The 17,910-nt window shown below is 37.2% G+C and overlaps 1 protein-coding gene across 7 annotated transcripts in view; it reads left to right on the forward strand.

The window, feature by feature from the left end:
• The window catches only part of PIKFYVE (phosphoinositide kinase, FYVE-type zinc finger containing), an 87,769-nt gene extending 70,398 nt beyond the window's left edge, over positions 1 to 17,371 (forward strand). For all 7 annotated transcript variants that reach the window (XM_040476050.1, XM_040476049.1, XM_040476048.1 and 4 more), the window contains 12 exons: positions 492 to 612; positions 2,543 to 2,638; positions 4,337 to 4,420; positions 5,502 to 5,599; positions 7,339 to 7,503; positions 9,943 to 10,002; positions 10,674 to 10,850; positions 11,811 to 11,914; positions 12,654 to 12,782; positions 13,872 to 14,133; positions 14,540 to 14,614; positions 15,741 to 17,371. In XM_040476050.1, coding sequence (XP_040331984.1) covers positions 492 to 612; positions 2,543 to 2,638; positions 4,337 to 4,420; positions 5,502 to 5,599; positions 7,339 to 7,503; positions 9,943 to 10,002; positions 10,674 to 10,850; positions 11,811 to 11,914; positions 12,654 to 12,782; positions 13,872 to 14,133; positions 14,540 to 14,614; positions 15,741 to 15,856 — 1,487 coding nt within the window. In that variant the 3' untranslated portion in view covers positions 15,857 to 17,371. The remainder of the gene's footprint in view (positions 1 to 491; positions 613 to 2,542; positions 2,639 to 4,336; positions 4,421 to 5,501; positions 5,600 to 7,338; positions 7,504 to 9,942; positions 10,003 to 10,673; positions 10,851 to 11,810; positions 11,915 to 12,653; positions 12,783 to 13,871; positions 14,134 to 14,539; positions 14,615 to 15,740) is intronic.
• The last annotated feature ends 539 nt before the right edge of the window (positions 17,372 to 17,910 follow it).

Raw genomic sequence — 17,910 nt, forward strand, 5'->3', positions numbered from 1 at the left:
TTGAGATCATGACTTGGGCTGAAATCAAGAGTAGGACGCTTAACTGACCGAACCACCCAGGTGCCCCCAAAATAACTTTTAAACTGCAGTTAAACTCCGATGTCACAGCCACAGTGCATATAACTGAGTTGAAGTGATAATAAGAAGAGCTGTGGCTACGTTCACGAATGCTCAGGCAGTAATTTCATCGTGGCTGCTGCCCGGCCCCTGCAATGATAAAGCATCAATTATGGGATGGTTCCAATTTCAGAGAGGGTGAAATGTAAAACAGTGTGATCTTTGGAGTCAGTGCTATGTATGCTTCACTGTTGTTTCCTCTTTCATCCCCAAAGAGTCCTTATTCCTAGATCAGACATTTTGTACCATAATTGGTAATTATGGTGTGAATACATGTCTGTATTCCAAAACTGGCAAGAAATAATGTTGATACTTTATACTGTTTTTTACTTGTTCTGAATATTAACTTATAAGTAGAATATTTTTTATCCTAGATGTGTTTGATGGACATTTGCTGGGATCCACAGACAGCCAGGTGAAGGAAAAATCAACCATGAAAGCCATCTTTGCAAATTTGCTTCCAGGAAATAGCTACAACCCTATTCCATTTCCATTGTAAGTACTATAAAAGTCAGTGGCTGTTGTTGGGTGGTTTTGTTTTCACTTACTTTTAAACACCTCGTTCCAAATATTTATTCTTTACGTATTTAAATATATTTATTTAACATTATGCATACTTCTCAAATTATATTTCCATCATAGTAAAAGAAGTGTCTTTTGGTATAATGTAATTTATAGAATTATTATATAGCAACCATCATCATATAGTAGATGAATGGGTGAGAAAAATATTAATGTTGCTTAATGCTTAAGATTACTAGTTCTGAAAATAATTGTTTATACCTATATATAAATATTATATCTATCTGTATCTATCTATCTGTCTATATTAAAGACGTACTGCTACATCTATTGATCCCATAGTCATAAAAACATACTGCTGGTTGTGTATGAAGATGACAGTACTGACTTACAACTTTCTGGGACATGGTACTTTTCGGTCAATGAATTACAATGACCTGTACAAGTTTTCATGTGATCTTGTTTGTACTGGGCTCACTGAGTAGGAAAGAAAACAGTTTGGCTGTGAGTTTTTTCCCCACTGGTTGATCTGTGTAGCCATCAGATGCTGCTCCTTTATGCTGCTGCAAGTGCATCCAAAAGGTGGACATTTGTTCATAAGACCTTTGTTCTTAACTTTGTATTAATTTATTAGTCAATATTTAAATGTACTGAGTGCCAGTTCTCGTGCCCCAGGATGTAGAATAAGATTAATACGGAAAATCACTGCTCTTGGGAGCTCACCGTCTCAGGGAGGAGACAAGTAGAGATTTACACTACAATCTGTGAAAGTCCCTGTTTTCTCTACTTCAGACTTGACTTAGTTTCTTGACTAGGTTGTTGTTCCTCCTATTGTATGACCTTTGCCCATGCCCTCACTTTCTTCTTTTGTCATTACTCTGAATTCTTTTTCAGGGAAACTTTAGACTGTCCCCACTAGCTCCCTGCCTCAGCCAGATTAGGTCTCCTTGTTACATGCTCTCATGATTCCCTCGTGGCGCTTACCACAGATAGTGATTGTATTTATTTGCAGGATTATTTGATGCTTTCACATCTTGTTCATGTTAGGTGCTTAGTAATGGTTTTTCTTTTCTTTTTTTTTAATTTTTTTTTTTTAAACATTTATTTATCTTTTTGAGAGACAGAGACAGAACGTGAGTGGGAGAGAGGCAGAGAGAGAGAGGGAGACACAGAATCTGAAACAGGCTCCAGGCTCCGAGCTGTCAGCACAGAGTCTGACACGGGGCTTGAACTCACGAACCACGAGATCATGACGTGAGCTGAAGTCGGAGGCTTAACCGACGGAGCCACCCAGGCGCCCCAGTAGTAGTTTTTCTTAATATTGTGTTTCTGGCACAGCAAATAGCTGTTAACACGAATAAATGAATGCCTCCCTAGGAGCTTTAGGGTGGAGGTCAGGGGATCAAGATTTGGGTTAAAATGGAGTCACACCATTGAGTTTCCATATGATAAATAGGAGAATGGCTGTGTTAAATTATTTCTTGTTGGACTACTACTAGACTTGGAGCTGTGTTCATCTCAAAAAGTATTTATAATGGATAGCAGAAGTGTGAAAGATTTTGTTCTACTATAAGCCTGAACAAAAAGTCTTGTAGAAACTGTGTTACATTATTTCCTCTTGGAAACGTGGAAAGCGTTGTATAGAGTAACTATTCCGGAACCCTTTGATTTGAAAACCGATCTGACAGTTTCCAATTACCTTTAAAAACTTTCTGTTGATAACATTTTCCTTGGCTGTTTGGTTAAATTCTACATACATTTTGGCTTATTTAGTTATATTCTTGTAATTATGCAGTATTTACCTAACTTAAAATTGTCATGAGATTTACTTATAATGTGTTAGTGGTTTGTGTAGATGATTTTATGCTAATTTTGTTCTTCTTTATTTGAAAATTTTGAACAGTGATCCAGATAAACACTACTTAATGTATGAACACGAACGGGTACCCATTGCTGTTTGTGAGAAGGAGCCCAGCTCCATCATTGCTTTTGCTCTCAGGTATTATTCATGGGACTTTTCACCTGTGATTAGATCTTTATATTTTATGTATATTTACTAACCATCTTATTGTTGAGTTCTTTTATAGAGAGTAGGGAAGAATGGTTAAATATAAACAAAAATACATATTCTTAGGGCACAATAGCTTGTTCTCTTTGTGTATGAAAGTGTATTCTGTACCCAGATAATAACAGGATGATTCTTAAGCAAGCTTCTACTTAGTAAATTGACTAGGCAAGTTATTTACTCACCTTTATATCCTCTAAACATTCTCTGTTCTACTGTGTATCCCTTCCTTACATTTACTTACTGATACACTAGAATGTCTTATGTCGTCTGAGTTCCTTTTTGTGCTCTCAGTTTCCTTCTTGCTTCCCACACGTAGCAGGTAGTTTCCTTACTAGAGTAATGCCGTTCCTATGCCTTAACCCACTTACATGCCCACAGTTATCATGTGTTTTAAACAAGCATTCCTCTATAAAAGTATTTATATCTTCTGTCTAAAAAGACAGCACTTTTAATTTAATTTAATTTAATTTATTTATAATGTTTTTAATGTTTACTTATCTCTGAGACAGAGAGAGAGGGAGAGACGGAGCACAAGGTGGGGAGGGGCAGAGAGAGAGAGAGAGAGAGAGAGAGAGAGAATTCAAAACAGGCTCTAGGCTCTGGGCTGTCAGCACAGAGCTGGGAGATCATGACCTGAGCCGAAGTCAGACACTTAACCCGTTGAGCCACCCAGGCGCCCCTAAAAAGACAGCACAGACAATATCTTGGTAGTGACAGAACTTAGTTTAAGTATAATCTAAGATGTTTAATTAAAATTTTTTTTTCTGTTGGAAGACACTGAAATTTAAAATTTTCTTTTTATATATTATTTACAAGAAGGCTGCTTATTCAACAAATACTTAAATGTCTATAAGATGTGGTATACTAGGTATTGGATATGTAGAAGTAAACAAGGTAGATTTATATGCCTTAGCATTTATTAGAGTTCACGCGTTTGGGTAATGAGGAATTTCTTTCCTTTAGGAGATTCCATATGACAATTTTTTTCGTTTTGTTTTGCCTTTTGGCCTTTATGAAGTTAGTATTTGCTTCTTACTTTATTGCTTAGTCTTGCTACATTAATAGATAGAAAGGTAAGAAAGCCAACTAAATAAAAAATTCCTATTGTACTGTTAGGAATGGAGTATACTAGTAGAAGTCACTTTCTTCTAATGTCTTGGAAAAATAATACATGCTTATCTTGTTCCCTGACATCTGTCTAAATCAGGGCTCCCAGACTGCTAGTCTAAGAGTTGAATTTTTTTTCTTCAAGTTTAGTACCTCTAAGTAGAAAAACATTCTCACGTCCCTTTTCACAGTTACACTAAAGTCTGAAGTTTTATACTTTAAATTACCTGTTGTATTCCTGAAGATATTTGGTCTAAATATTAATACAAAGGCTTTCACAATCACCGTTTAGGATATTGATACTGGTTGGTGTGTTGGTTTGTATTTTGCAGTATTATCTGTGAAGATGACCTTCTTCATGAAGCTTCTACTTGATAACTTTTGTTAGTTGACTCAAACATGTTTAGTTATGGGTACACAAAACGATTGTATTTCTGTAATGCAGAGCTTATTCTAAAGTATATGATTTATTTTGAAGAGAAGTTTAATGTTTAACATGTTGCAACCTATTTCTACCCTAAGTTGTAAAGAATACCGAAATGCCTTAGAGGAATTATCCAAAGCGACTCAGCGGAACAGTGCCGAAGAAGGGCTTCCAACAAATAGGTAATCTGTGATTGAGTAGAATTTATTTAATTTGGCTATATGTCATCATTTTTTTAGTTTTTTATTTTTATTAAGTTTATTTTGAGAGATAGAATGCGAGTGGGGAAGGGGCAGAGAGAGAGGAAGACACAGAATCAGAGGCAGGCTGCAGGCTCTGAGGTGTCAGCACGGAGCCCGACATGGGGCTTGAACTCAAGAAGTGTGAGATCGTGACCTGAGCTGAAATCAGAGGCTTAACCAACCGAAGCGCCCAGGCGCCCCTATGTCATCATTTTTTAAATGCTCATACTTCAATTTTATTGTAATAGATTATCAGCATGAAAGTTTCTAGGATACCGACAGTGGCATTCAAACTTTAGGCAACAATTAACAGAACAAAATTCAAGGATAGCAAAAGGCCTTCAGCGGTGCTTTTGGATAGTAGTTTTCTGATCATGGCCATAGACGTTCAGTGTATATTGCAGATTTAAACTTTCAGCATTTTAAATTCTCCTTATTGTTTTTATTTAAATAATGGTAACTTGTGAAATTAGTAACCCACTGCTTTACCTTGTAATTTAAACTACTTGTGAATTTTCAATAATAATTAAACGTTCTAATAGTTCAAAAACAACCCCCCCCCCCCCCCACCAAACTGGTTCTTTTAGTATGTTCGGTATTTTACACATGTAGACAGAAATTGTCGTAGGCTCATTATTTTCTTATTGAAATAGGTTTTTGACTTTCACTAATGTGACACAATTTGATCTGATTTATTAATGTGGTAACTAGACTGAGAAATACGAAATTGGTATTTTCTGTAATTGTTTGACTTACAGGTGCTAATATAGCTCTAATGGACTTGGGGAAAGTATTATAAAAGGCTCTGCTGTCATATATTTTCTGTATACTTTCATAGTTACAACATTTTGCTTCAGAGGAAGATCTTTCTTCTGTGTTATAACCTGTGTTTGTATGACTTATGAATTGAATTTTGGATACTGTGGGTGGGGTTAGGTGGGGAGTCAATTAATGTAGGAACCACTTTCTGTGTGAGTAGTATGAATCTAACTTTTCCTTTTTTTTTTTTTTTTTTTTTCAGTACTTTGGACAGCCGACCAAAGAGCAGCAGCCCTATTAGATTACCTGAGGTCAGCGGAGGACAGACAAACCGTACAGCAGAAGCAGAACCACAGCCAAGTAAGATTATACATAGAGGAGTAGTTATTATTAGTTTTATTTATAATTATGGTTTGAAGAAGAAAACATTAAATAAGAAATAGCATCTGGCAAGAATTTATTACTTCTGGTCTTTACAGTATTATATGCGTTAATAAATTTTTGTATGCCCTCTTTTATACACATTTTGCTTTCGTTTGATCTTTACCTGATTATTGGATTTGAAACTTCTAGAAACTCATAGGTCTCTGCAAAAAGAAGCAGAATCTGCCTTAGAGTTTTCAGTTTGAAGTATACAAGCTAAGAGTGGCTTTAAAAAACTTAAACTTTTGTGTTTTGAAACTTAAAAAAGTTTTTACAGTATTGTTAGCATTGTGAAAAGAACTTTTCATGTGTCATGTCCTTTAATCCCCATAATAACTACTAAGAATTATTGTATATATCCTCAGTTTTCAGAAAGTTAAACTTAAGTACCTTGCTCAAGATTACAGAAGTAGCTGGAAGGTGGGATTTGAGCATGGATCTCTTTGGCTTTGTCAGGAATCTATTCACTACAAATAGCAGAAGACTCAAGTGACTACTGGGGCTTAACCAAATAACAGTTTATTTTTCTAAAAAAGCAACATCCGGAGGTAGGCAGTTGCTGGCATTGGTTCAGTTAGTCAGCATTGTCATGACAGTAGAGGGGGTAGTTTCTTTATGATTCTCTTAAATTTTCCTCATGATCAGAATGTTCCAGTTCATGTCTCCATTTAAGGCAGAGAGAAGGGAAGTAGGTATAAGCTGCAGCTGTTTCCTGTGATGAGGAATACAGAGGCTTCCCCTGCAGTCTCATTGGCTAGTGAGGAGTCTTGTGACCACCCCTTCCTGGAAGGAACAACAGCGCTGTCCTGGTTGCTTATACAAATTGTGATTCGTTTTTTGGGGTTCTCCACATTGCCACCCCAACCAGAATTGCAGTTCTTTCAGCAAGGAACAAGGTGGGCTTGGATATTAAGGAGGCCATAAGGGGGTCTGCCACCCTAAACTAATAAGCACTTTATGAATGACATTTTATGTGGATTTTATAGATGGTAAATTGAACAAGATTAGAATCATATATGCTAAGCTCAGACATGATACATAGATGATATATATGTATATACCAAATTCAAAACTAGGAATAAAATTACAGAGTGAGCTAGGGCGCCTGGGTGGCTCAGTCGGTTGAATGTCCAACTCTTGATTTTGGCTCAGATCATGATCTCATGGTTGGTGGGATTGAGCCCCTGCCCTCCCTCCCCACCCCCCGCCTCCGGGATCTGTACTGACGGTGCAGAGCCTGCGTGGGATTCTCTATTTCTATTTCTCCCTCTCTGTCTCTTCCTCTCCCCCCCACCCCAAGTAAATACATTAAAAAAAGGTATGTAAGCTTTGGCCATCTTATACTAATTTCTGAAAAATGCTGAAAAAATCTTATATTTTGCTGTGTTAAAATATAGGAACACAAATGGTACAGAGATATTACCTTTAACTCTGAATTCTGTTTTTCTGTAGAATTTCTCATTTTGATATATAGCTACCTGAACATTGCTCTTCTTTTATGTTTCTGATAATAAAAGTGCTTGACTAACCACCTCCCCCCCAAACCCATAAAACATATGGAATAATGTTATTACCTTCGTGTAATGGGTTCTTGCTAAGAAAGGAATGAGTTGAAAATCGTTTTTTTCTTTTCACCTGTAGTGACCTGTACTGAATATGTTACCTTTTATTTTTAGCCAAAAAGACTTCTGGAATGCTGTCCTTCTTCCGAGGGACAGCAGGGAAAAGCCCTGATCTCTCTTCCCAGAAAAGAGAGACCTTACGTGGAGCAGACAGTGCTTACTACCAGGTTGGGCAGACGGGCAAGGAGGGGACGGAGAATCAAGGTGCTGAGTCTCAAGGTGTGTTAAAGGAAACCAAATGAGCTTATTTTAGCTGCTTGTGTTCTTTCTAGCCTTAAGTAGTTAATTCTTACTGCTGAAACTCAGACCTTCGCTGTCTTCTCATGCCTCAGTATGGCAGAGTGGGAAAAGCATGGTGCTGATAGAGGCCAGATGTTATTGCTGTCACTTACTGTGTGGTAGAATCAGAAATCCTTAGTTTCCATACCTGTAAGGTGGCAAAAGCAATGTCTTCTGAGGCTTACTAGGACTGAGTGACATTACACACGTAAAACATGTAAGTCACAGTATCTATTCAAATGTTTTCACTCCACTACCCCCTTAGACATTTCCTTTCTTTTCCAGTCTCTATAGTGTTGAGGGCATTGATGTCTGCCTTCATTGTGATATTTTAAAATATGTCTACTTGATTGTGTTTGGATATGAGGTTAGACCAGACATAGGCAAATCATGCTCACCTGTTTTTGTAAGTAAAGTTGTATTGGAACATAAGCACACCCATTCATTTACTTATTGTCTGGCTGCTTTCGTGTTATATTGAAAAATTGAATAGTTTTGACTGAATAAAATACTTACCATCTGGCCCTTACAGAAATAGTTCGGTGACCCTGGGTTAGATCATGAATTAGTAGTCTACAAGATAGCATAATATATTTTCATTAGTACTTAAGCTATCTGTTTAGGATTCTGTAGGCTTCTGTTGGGCTGTAATCCTTGGAAGACATTGGTGCTTAGAAAACTAATTTTGAAATGTGAGACATAGAGGATTGTTTCTTCTAACTATTAAAGTATGTTCCAAACTTGCAATAATTAGAGTAGATCTAGACACACAAATCAAATATAAAAAATTGCTCTGAGGTAGACACTAGTATATTTTATGTATTATATGTGTATCTTAGCGTATAACAAAGAAAGCATCTGGGAATGCAAGCCGGTGCAGCCACCCTGGAAAACAGTATGGAGGTTCCTCAAAAAACTAAAAATAGAACTACCCTATGACCCAGGAATTGCACTACTAGGCATTTTTCCAAGGGATACAGGAGTGGTGTTGCGAAGGGACACATGCACCCCCATGTTTATAGCAGCACTATCAACAATAGCCAAAGTATGGAAAGAGCCCAAATGCCCATCAATGGATGAATGGATAAAGAAGATGTGGGATATATATACAATGGAGTATTACTCGGCAATCAAAAAAAAAAAATGAAATCTTGCCATTTGCAGCTACATGGATGGAACTGGAGGGTATTACGCTAAGTGAAATTAGTCCGAGAAAGACAAAAATTGTATGACTCCACTCATATGAGGACTTTAAGAGACAAACCAGATGAACATAAGGAAAGGGAAACAAAAATAATATCAAAACAGGGAGGGGGACTAAACAGAAGAGACTCATAAATATGGAGAACAAACAGAGGGTTGGTTACTGGAGGGGTTGTGCGAGGGGGGACGGGCTAAATGGGTAAGGGGCATTAAGGAATCTACTCCTGAAATCATTGCTTCACTGTATGCTAACTAATTTGGATGTAAATTTTAAAAAATAAAAAACAAAATAAAATAAATACAAAAATACTAACTTTAAAAGATATATTCTCCCCTATGTTTATTGCAGCATTATTTACAATAGCCAAATTATGGAAGTAGCTCAGTGTTCATCAACAGATGAATGGATAAAGAAGTAGCATCTATACCATTTATATATGTATATATTGCAACAACATGGATGAATGTAGAGGCTATCATCCTAAGTGAAATAAGTCAGAGAAAGTCAAGTACCATATGATTTCACTCACATGTGGAATTTAAGAAAACAAATGAAGAAAGAAAGAAAGAAAAAAGACAAACATTCTTAACTATAGAGAACAAACTGATGGTTACCAGAAGGGAGGTGGGTGTGAGGATGGGTGAAATAGGAGAGGGGGATTAAAGAGTGTATTTATCATGATGAGCACTGTGTAATGTAATTGTTGAATCACTATATTGTACAACTGAAACTAATATAACACTATATATTAACTACACTGGAATTAAAATTAAAAAAAGATTATCAATAAAAAAAAAAGCATCTCAGGCTATTGGAGAAGCATTATTCCACACACAGGGAAGACAGTCATAAACTGAGAAAGAAGTAATGGAAACTTGATGTAAGAGCAGAGTTAGTATATTACTATCAGAGGCATCAAATACAAGAAAATTATTCTTCAACCTGAATTTCTCTGTTTTTCATATGAAAATTGATGTTTCCAAAGGTACCTATATTTTTGTGATAGTCTACACAAGCTTAATTGTACATATAATACTTGCTTGAGAGTGATTTGACCAGGATAACAGGGGGTTGACTTGTTAGTTTTTATTATTATGTCGGGGAGGGGGGGGAAGCAAAATGAACTGGTAACCCATTTAAAACTTTGGCTTAACTAACGATATTAAACCTTGTAGATGAGGTAGATGGAGGAGATACACAAAAGAAACAACTCATAAATCCTCACGTGGAGCTACGTAAGTAAGAGATAAAATACTGATGGTGCGGGGATGGGGACTGTAATTGAGCAAACTGTTATTTAAGGCTTCTAGTCTTATACTAGATAAATATCCTGTTTCTTAGAATAAATATTAAGTCTGTGTCCTGACATAAGCTTTATTTAATCTAGATTTAGTTTATAAAATAAACATTATTTAGTTTATACAGAAACTTAGTTTAAATTATAATTTAATTTATAATGATTTGATTTCTAACGTTTAAGTAATTATTATGTAGTCTAGAGCTATAGCCGTGACCAGGTGTCTAGCATTGTGTGTGTGTGTGTGTGTGTGTGTGTGTGTGCGTGCGCGCGCGCGCGCGCGCGCCAAAAACGTATCATCCAGAATATGCAGTAAAATTTAAGATGTAAAAGCACAATGAGGAAAATACAGTAACCTATAAAGTTAGAAATGGGTCTTATTTCATGGTTGATTTTTCTGTAAGTCATAAGGTGCATTTTAATTCTCCTTGAGGGTTACTTTAACAGAACTGTGATGAACAGGGATGTAGATGTGGCGTGAGAAATGCCGTCATGAAGAAAACCAAATGGTCGCATTTGTTGGTGGTGGGAGTGAGCAAGAAGGAAGAGAGATTTTTGGCTCGTAAAAGCCCCTCACCCCCCTTTTATCTTTAACACTTCTGTTTATAGAATTTTCTGACGCGAATGCCAAGTTTTACTGTCGGCTCTACTATGCGGGAGAGTTTCATAAGATGCGTGAGGTGATTCTGGGGAGCAGTGAAGAAGATTTCATTCGTTCTCTTTCCCACTCGTCGCCCTGGCAGGCCCGTGGGGGCAAATCAGGAGCTGCCTTCTATGCCACGGAAGGGAAGTCTTTTTATGTTCTACTGACTGAGTAGTAGCTATCTTTTGCCCTCAGATAATTTAGGACTCACTTAAATTGAGGTTGTATGATACTGCCAGTCGTCAAGCAAGGGTTTCTTTTTTTATGGTTGAAAGGATGTAATAATTTTTAAGAGTGTACATATGTGTGGTGTGTATTTAGAGACAGACATTGATCCTATCCTTGCTAAACTCTGATCTGGTCCTGACTTCTCCAAATGTAAATAGTAACAGAGAATTTCTAGAAGAGTCAAAAGGGGTACCTCAGAGCTGGTGAGAGAAAGATAAAAATACAAATACTTAACTTGAAAATCGGAAGGCCAGGTTCTTCACCTGCAGAGGTATTATAGAAGGTGATGACCATTTGTACTTTATGTTCCGTTCTCCATACTCTGGGAGCAAAATTATTTGAGAAAATGCCGCAGGAGGAATGTTGCTTGATACAAGCTTCATAACTGTGACTTACTGCACTGTTAACAAAGGAGTTTATAAAATTTTACTTAGTAGTTAGCACTCAGTAAGTAGTTTTACTTAGTATCTAGTTATGAATTTACGTGTGGTTCTTGACTACATAAATCCTCAGGAACCTGTTGAGCCCTCAATTACTTGAGAACTATATTCTATTTATTTGTTTGTTTGTTTGTTTATTTATTTTTGAGAGACTGAGAGAGAGAGACAGAGGATCCGAAGTGGCTCTATGCTGACAGCCGAACTCACGAACTGTGAGATCATGACCTGAGCTCACGTCAGATGCTTAACCGACTGAGCCACCCCAGGCGCCCCATTGAGAACTATATTCTGATTAAAATTTTCTCTTGACATTAGAAAATATCCCTTAAAGCTATGAAGCAAACAAATCATTTGGGATCTTTGGAGTGATTTATTATAGATTACCTCAGGAAATACTGTGACTGAATAAACACATATGACATTTCTACCTTTTAGATGATAGATTCATTTTGAAGCAGATGCCTCGTCTGGAAGTCCAGTCTTTCCTTGACTTTGCACCACACTACTTCAATTATATTACAAATGCTGTTCAACAAAAGGTAGAAATCCCAAACCTTGGTCCGTAATTAGAGTTTTCTGGGCTTTTTCATATCCTGAGAATTCATCCCAATGGCAGTCTTTTCCATGCTAAAATAGGGACAGGACATGACTGGATCTCTGTTATGTTATTAAAGTGTGAGAGAATGTAGTCATTTCAAACCCTCTTTCCTACCTTTGCCAGCCAGGAACCAAGAGATCTTGAGCAGGTTGCATTTAGTGTGTGTGTGTGTGTAGAAACATTAAGATTGAATGGTAATGCCTGCACATTAGAATTTGTAATTTTGTTAAGACAGAAACTAGAAGTGTTTGTTAAGACAGGTATATGGATCCTTAGGTAGAAAGAGAGGCAACCAGTGGTTCAGGTTTGCCCACTTGACATTTAGCCATGATCTTCCCAGTGAGTGTATAAGGGAGTCACATAGATTGTTTTTCACTTATGGTTTATTGCATATTTTAGGGGAAATTATATGTCATAGTAAAATTTGTGATTTTGAGAAATTGTAAAGCCTTATCCTTTGGGCAAATATTAAGGATCATTAATGTTTTTATTGGCATTGCTGTTTTACTTTTCACTTGCTTCTGAGATTCAAGGGTTTAAGTTTCTTTCAAGGCCCTCTGGTCCTATTAATAGAACATTAGTTTGGATATTACATGGATAATCCAGATATGGGTATTAAATTACAAATAATCATTTTTGATAAGAGTTGACTTTCATTTTTTTTTTTTTTTCTTGATCAGAGGCCCACTGCATTGGCCAAAATTCTTGGAGTTTACAGAATTGGTTATAAGAATTCTCAGAACAATACTGAGAAGAAGTTAGATCTCCTTGTCATGGAAAATCTTTTCTATGGGAGAAAGATGGCACAGGTAAGGATATTGAACTATGCAAGCCACTTAGCTACTGGAAACTTTGGCACTTCTGGTTCCTGATTATAAGGAGTTAGAGAATAACATCTTATTTAATAGTATTAAGCCTTTGTTGCTAGGCCAAAGTTTGTTAACTTTGGAATTGTTGAACCCTGTAGGAAAGAATAAAGAGGAATATTGTAGATGGGTCCTAAAATTTAACCTCTCCAATATCCTAGAAACACAGAATTACAGAATTAGAAGGCAGATCTGTTTCCATCATCTCTGTTTTAAAGATGAAGAAACTAAGACCCAGAAAAATTTAAGTTTTTGACAGTCACACAGATACTACCAGCACTCAGGTTGTTTTAGATTCTAGAAAAGTACCTTTCAAGAGTGTTGGTCCTTGAACTGTTTGTCCCTAGTCTGGTGAGGTAAGGAGCTTATACTAGAATATAATTCAATGCACTGCTTTCTTCATTGAGAGTGTGGTGCTGTGCTGAATGAACAGTGTGCTTAATGATGCAACTGTTTCACATTCTAGCACTAGCTCCTTATGTTGTCATGAGCCAGCGACAATTGACTAGCATTAGTCTGCAGAATACACTTCATGTTGCACTGATCTAGGACCTACGTCCCCTGACCTTTGAGTGTGTGGCTTTTACTACCCCAAAATTTCTAGAGACCTGCTGTTGCTTCTACATTGCCGTAAGTATTGCATAGGGTTTTGGTATCAAAGCTGTAAGTTTCCTAAGACTGTTTGCATCTGTATTTTAACTGCTTTACGATTCAGTGATATACTTTTGGAGTTATTTGTTAATGTTTCTTAAAGTTGATTAAGTGTGTTAGTATATTTCTGAAATGTTTGAGTAGTTGACTACCTAGGTATTAATTTTCAATGATGAATCATATCACCATTTATTTTATGTATTGAACAGTTATAATGCATGCATTTAATGGCTTCTATACGTTATGATTAAGTTTTAAAATTAAATTTAACAGTGTATATAATGGTATGGGCTGTAAAGAGTCTTTCTGCATTTCCAATTTAACTACATTAATTCATTGCACAACTCATGCATAAATAACAGAGAATTTCCTTTCTGCTAGGTTTTTGATTTGAAGGGTTCACTTAGGAATAGAAATGTAAAAACTGATACTGGGAAAGAGAGCTGTGATGTAGTCCTGCTGGATGAAAATCTCTTAAAGATGGTTCGAGACAACCCCCTGTATATCCGTTCTCATTCCAAAGCCGTGCTGAGAGCCTCGATCCGTAGTGATTCCCACTTCCTTTCTAGCCACCTCATTATAGATTATTCTTTGCTGGTTGGACGAGATGATACCAGCAATGAGCTGGTAGTCGGAATTATAGGTAAGTCGGCAAGCATACCTTCTAGTTCATGATTGAAGCCAGAGTATATTTGAAGATTATACTCAGCCTGGTCTCGTAATAGCTTGTTAAATATTTTCACCAACTTACACTTGAAAATTCACAATCAATAGCTTTTAAATTCTAGTTACCTTCTATTCAGTGTCCTCATTTTCATTTTCATTATCTTTACCAAAAACAATCTGTATTGAAAAAGTTACTTGTGTAAATGAAGCGCTGTGAAGTTGTAATGAGGATTGAATGAATTAATATGGAGACAAACCTTGGGGACAGCACCTGGCAGTATTGTTAGCACTCAGTAAACATGGTGGAAGTAATAGTAATTCCTGTCGTTATTTTCTCACACTTACTAACGTAGCTTTACTGCCAATATTGCCTCCTGTAACAGATTATATTCGAACATTTACATGGGACAAAAAGCTTGAGATGGTTGTGAAATCAACAGGAATTTTAGGGGGACAAGGTGAGCAGAATTTTTGTTTATTCTTTAAACTGTTCTTCTGCCTTCCTTATCAGTTAACATTTAAAAAATGGATACTTTTTTGGGGCACCTGGGTGGCCTCAGTTGGTTGAGCATCTGACTCTTTTAAAAAAAAAAAAAAAACTTTTCTAACGTTTATTTATTTTTGAGAGACAGAGCACGAGCAGGGAGGGGCAGAGAGAGAGGGAAACACGGAATCGGAAGCCGGCTCCAGGCTCCAGGCTCTGAGCTGTCAGCACAGTGCCTGATGCGGGGCTCAAATTCCCGAACCATGAGATCTTGACCTGAGCCGAAGTCAGATGCTCAACTGACTGAGCCACCCAAACGCCCCAAGCATCTGACTCTTGATTTCGGCTCAGGTCATGATCCCAGGGTTGTAGGATCAAGTCCTGTGGCAGGCTCTGTGCTGAGCATGGATGGAGCCTCCTTAAGGTTCTCTCCCTCTCCCTCCCTCCCTCTGTCTCTCGCTCTCTCTCTTCCTCTTTCTTCCTCTCTCTCTCCCTCTCTCCCCACCCCCCGCTGCCTCCCTCCCTCCCTTTCTCTTCCCGCTCCTCTCCCTGCTCATGCTCACTCTTTCTCTAAAATAAAAAAAAAAAAATAAAAAATAAAAAAAAAAAACCCAGAAATAAAAAGTGGGTACTTTTTTAAATTCTAAAAATGTAAGTGGTTATCTCTGATTTTATCATTTCCCAGATGATCAAATAATAAAGGGAATTGCGTAGGTGGGGGAATAATTGGTTTTAAATTTGTGTTAAGTTGCCAAGGGTTCTCAAGTTGAGAAGTTACCCAAATAAGGCCATAGATTCTGAATAAGAGGTTGTCTCTAATTAACGCTTCAATCTTCAAAGTTCTCTGAGCACTGCCAGCTCCATTTGTGCTTTCAAACATTTCGCATCTCTAGGCAAGAGCCAGTCTTTTAAAATGGAACCCCCTAGCAGGAAGGACCTGTCCCATGTCATGGGGCACAGTGAACACCCCTCTGTCCTTTCTGAGACTGCTGTGGTGTGTGTGTCTTTATGGCAGTTTTCATGAAAGAACATAGCTGTTCAGATCAGTTGTTGATCAACTATGTAACAGCTTTTTCCCTTTGCTCTTTTCATAATCTCAGGTAAAATGCCCACCGTGGTCTCTCCAGAGTTGTACAGGACTAGATTTTGTGAAGCAATGGACAAGTACTTCCTGATGGTACCAGACCACTGGACAGGCTTAGGTCTGAACTGCTGAAATAGACCATGAGTGAAAAGGTGCCTGGAACAAAGGACCAAAAATAAGCTACATGTTTTATTTCTTCATCACATTCTCCACAGTATGCCAAGGCCTTTCCGTTCTGTGGTTGTGTGGGCACCGTGTACCTGAAGTGTTAAAACTCCATGGATTTGCACTTTGATTTTGATACCTACAAATTAGCTGTCCTTAGGCCGGGAGGTTGCATGAACATAATTTTCCACTTAAGCGGGAATATAGACCCATTTCAAAGGATTAAAGACAAACGTGTGGTCAGAGATGAGATAGGATAAAAAACGGGTTGTCAGACTTGTTAACAATCCTGTTAAGAAAATAACGTCTCCTAGATTGTGAGTTTCCTGGCATCATGTTGGACGTATTCTTTACTTAGAAAGCATTTGTAGAGCTGGTGACTTTGTGTTTCTTATGTGACAATGTAATGTTATGTATTATCAGAATTTATGAAATCTTTAAAAAATTCCAAATTATACTATTAGTGGCCAGTAAAACAGATTGACACAATCTGTTCTTGTTTTATTGAAGAATTTGACTTCAATTGGGAACCCTGTTGTATGTTCTTATCTTGCTCTGGTTTTCAGTATGCTTGATGTTTTTTAGGTTCTCTCTTCTCTGTGGATGACAGGAGACTATAGCTATTAACTCGAAACCTTCTTTTGGAGCTGTTTTTTAAGCTTGTTTGTAACTTTTTTGCAATTAATATGTTCAACTACACTTATCTGCACCTGCTCATCTTGTAGGTTTTCCTCCACTTTCAGGGAAACAGTAAATGAGTCTATAGTGACTAAATTCCCAAAGGGAGAATTACTAAGGATTTTTTTAATGTAAAAAATGAATTAGACCTTATCCAAGAAATTGGGTGAGAGGTAGGCACTTGCTTGTTTTTTTGTAAAGGTAAAGTGTCTTTTTCAATACAGATAGCAATTTAAGTGGCATCTATAAAACTAAGAGGTTTCTAGTGTGGACATCCCTGTTTCTTAACTTTCTGTGCCAGTTTCTAGGCCAGTTCTGATTATTGAGAAATGTTAAGAGATAAAATATTTGTAGTAAGGAACTTCTTGTTTAATAGAGTTTTGTTTGTTTTAAAATCTGATCAGATAGAGTACTAAACTAACTATCTTTGGGGAAATAACAGAACGCCAAATATTTCCTCGTGGCTTCTTTCCCTAACAAGGATACTTGGGGGATTTATAAAGTTTTATATAAAGTTCTATTCTTTTCAGGCTTTCCTGTAAGAGCACATTTCTATTGTAACTTTCACGAAACAAGAAAAAGGAATCTGGGTACATTCCGGTTACAGAGACTTATAAGTATGTGAAATAGGAACATTTTGGAAAGTTTGCTTTAGAGAATGAAAACATTAGTTTGGTGTTTGGTGCTTATTGGAAACGTGGTTTCTTTTGAACTAGAAACAAGTTGGCCAAGGACTTAAAACTGATGATAAGCTTAAAAAAAAAAAAAAAAACCCCGCAAAAACCTGGGTGTGCCTTTTGAAAACACACAGAACACTGGTGGTTTTAGAGGAGAAAAGGACTGCGTCCTGCAAGAGAAACATTGGAACATTGTTAACTTCTTGTGAGTCCAGGAACAATGGATCGTGCATCTCATTCTGAATGTAAACACGTTTTGTCTCTGTTCTTTTTTTCTGTCAGGATACTTGGGAGTATTTATCTTGTCCGTTTCCTGCACCCCCAGTCACGCACACCTCCACAAGGTATCTTCCCTCAGCTGTAATCAGGTCGTTTCTCAGTTTTAGTCTCAACACTATGTGTATGCGTAGCTTGGATCCTTCACTGGAATAACTCCTGATAATAATATGTCACGTTGATTTTGTTTGGCTTGCTCATGACTTGAAAGATTATTTTTTAAAGCACTGCTGCCTCTTAGATAATTCTGTGGCTAAAAAAATTCCAGGATAATATAGTCTTGAAGCAATACTTCCTGCCTTGCAAGGGTGACCTGTCCTTTTAAAACTGTCTTAATGCAAGGGAAATTAATTTGTCATGAGTGGTAGAACTATATCCTCAGCCCTTGCT

The sequence above is a fragment of the Herpailurus yagouaroundi genome, unplaced genomic scaffold (assembly GCF_014898765.1).
Source record: "Herpailurus yagouaroundi ecotype Mexico unplaced genomic scaffold, PumYag 140, whole genome shotgun sequence".
In the NCBI taxonomy this organism is placed as follows: Eukaryota; Metazoa; Chordata; class Mammalia; order Carnivora; family Felidae; genus Herpailurus; species Herpailurus yagouaroundi.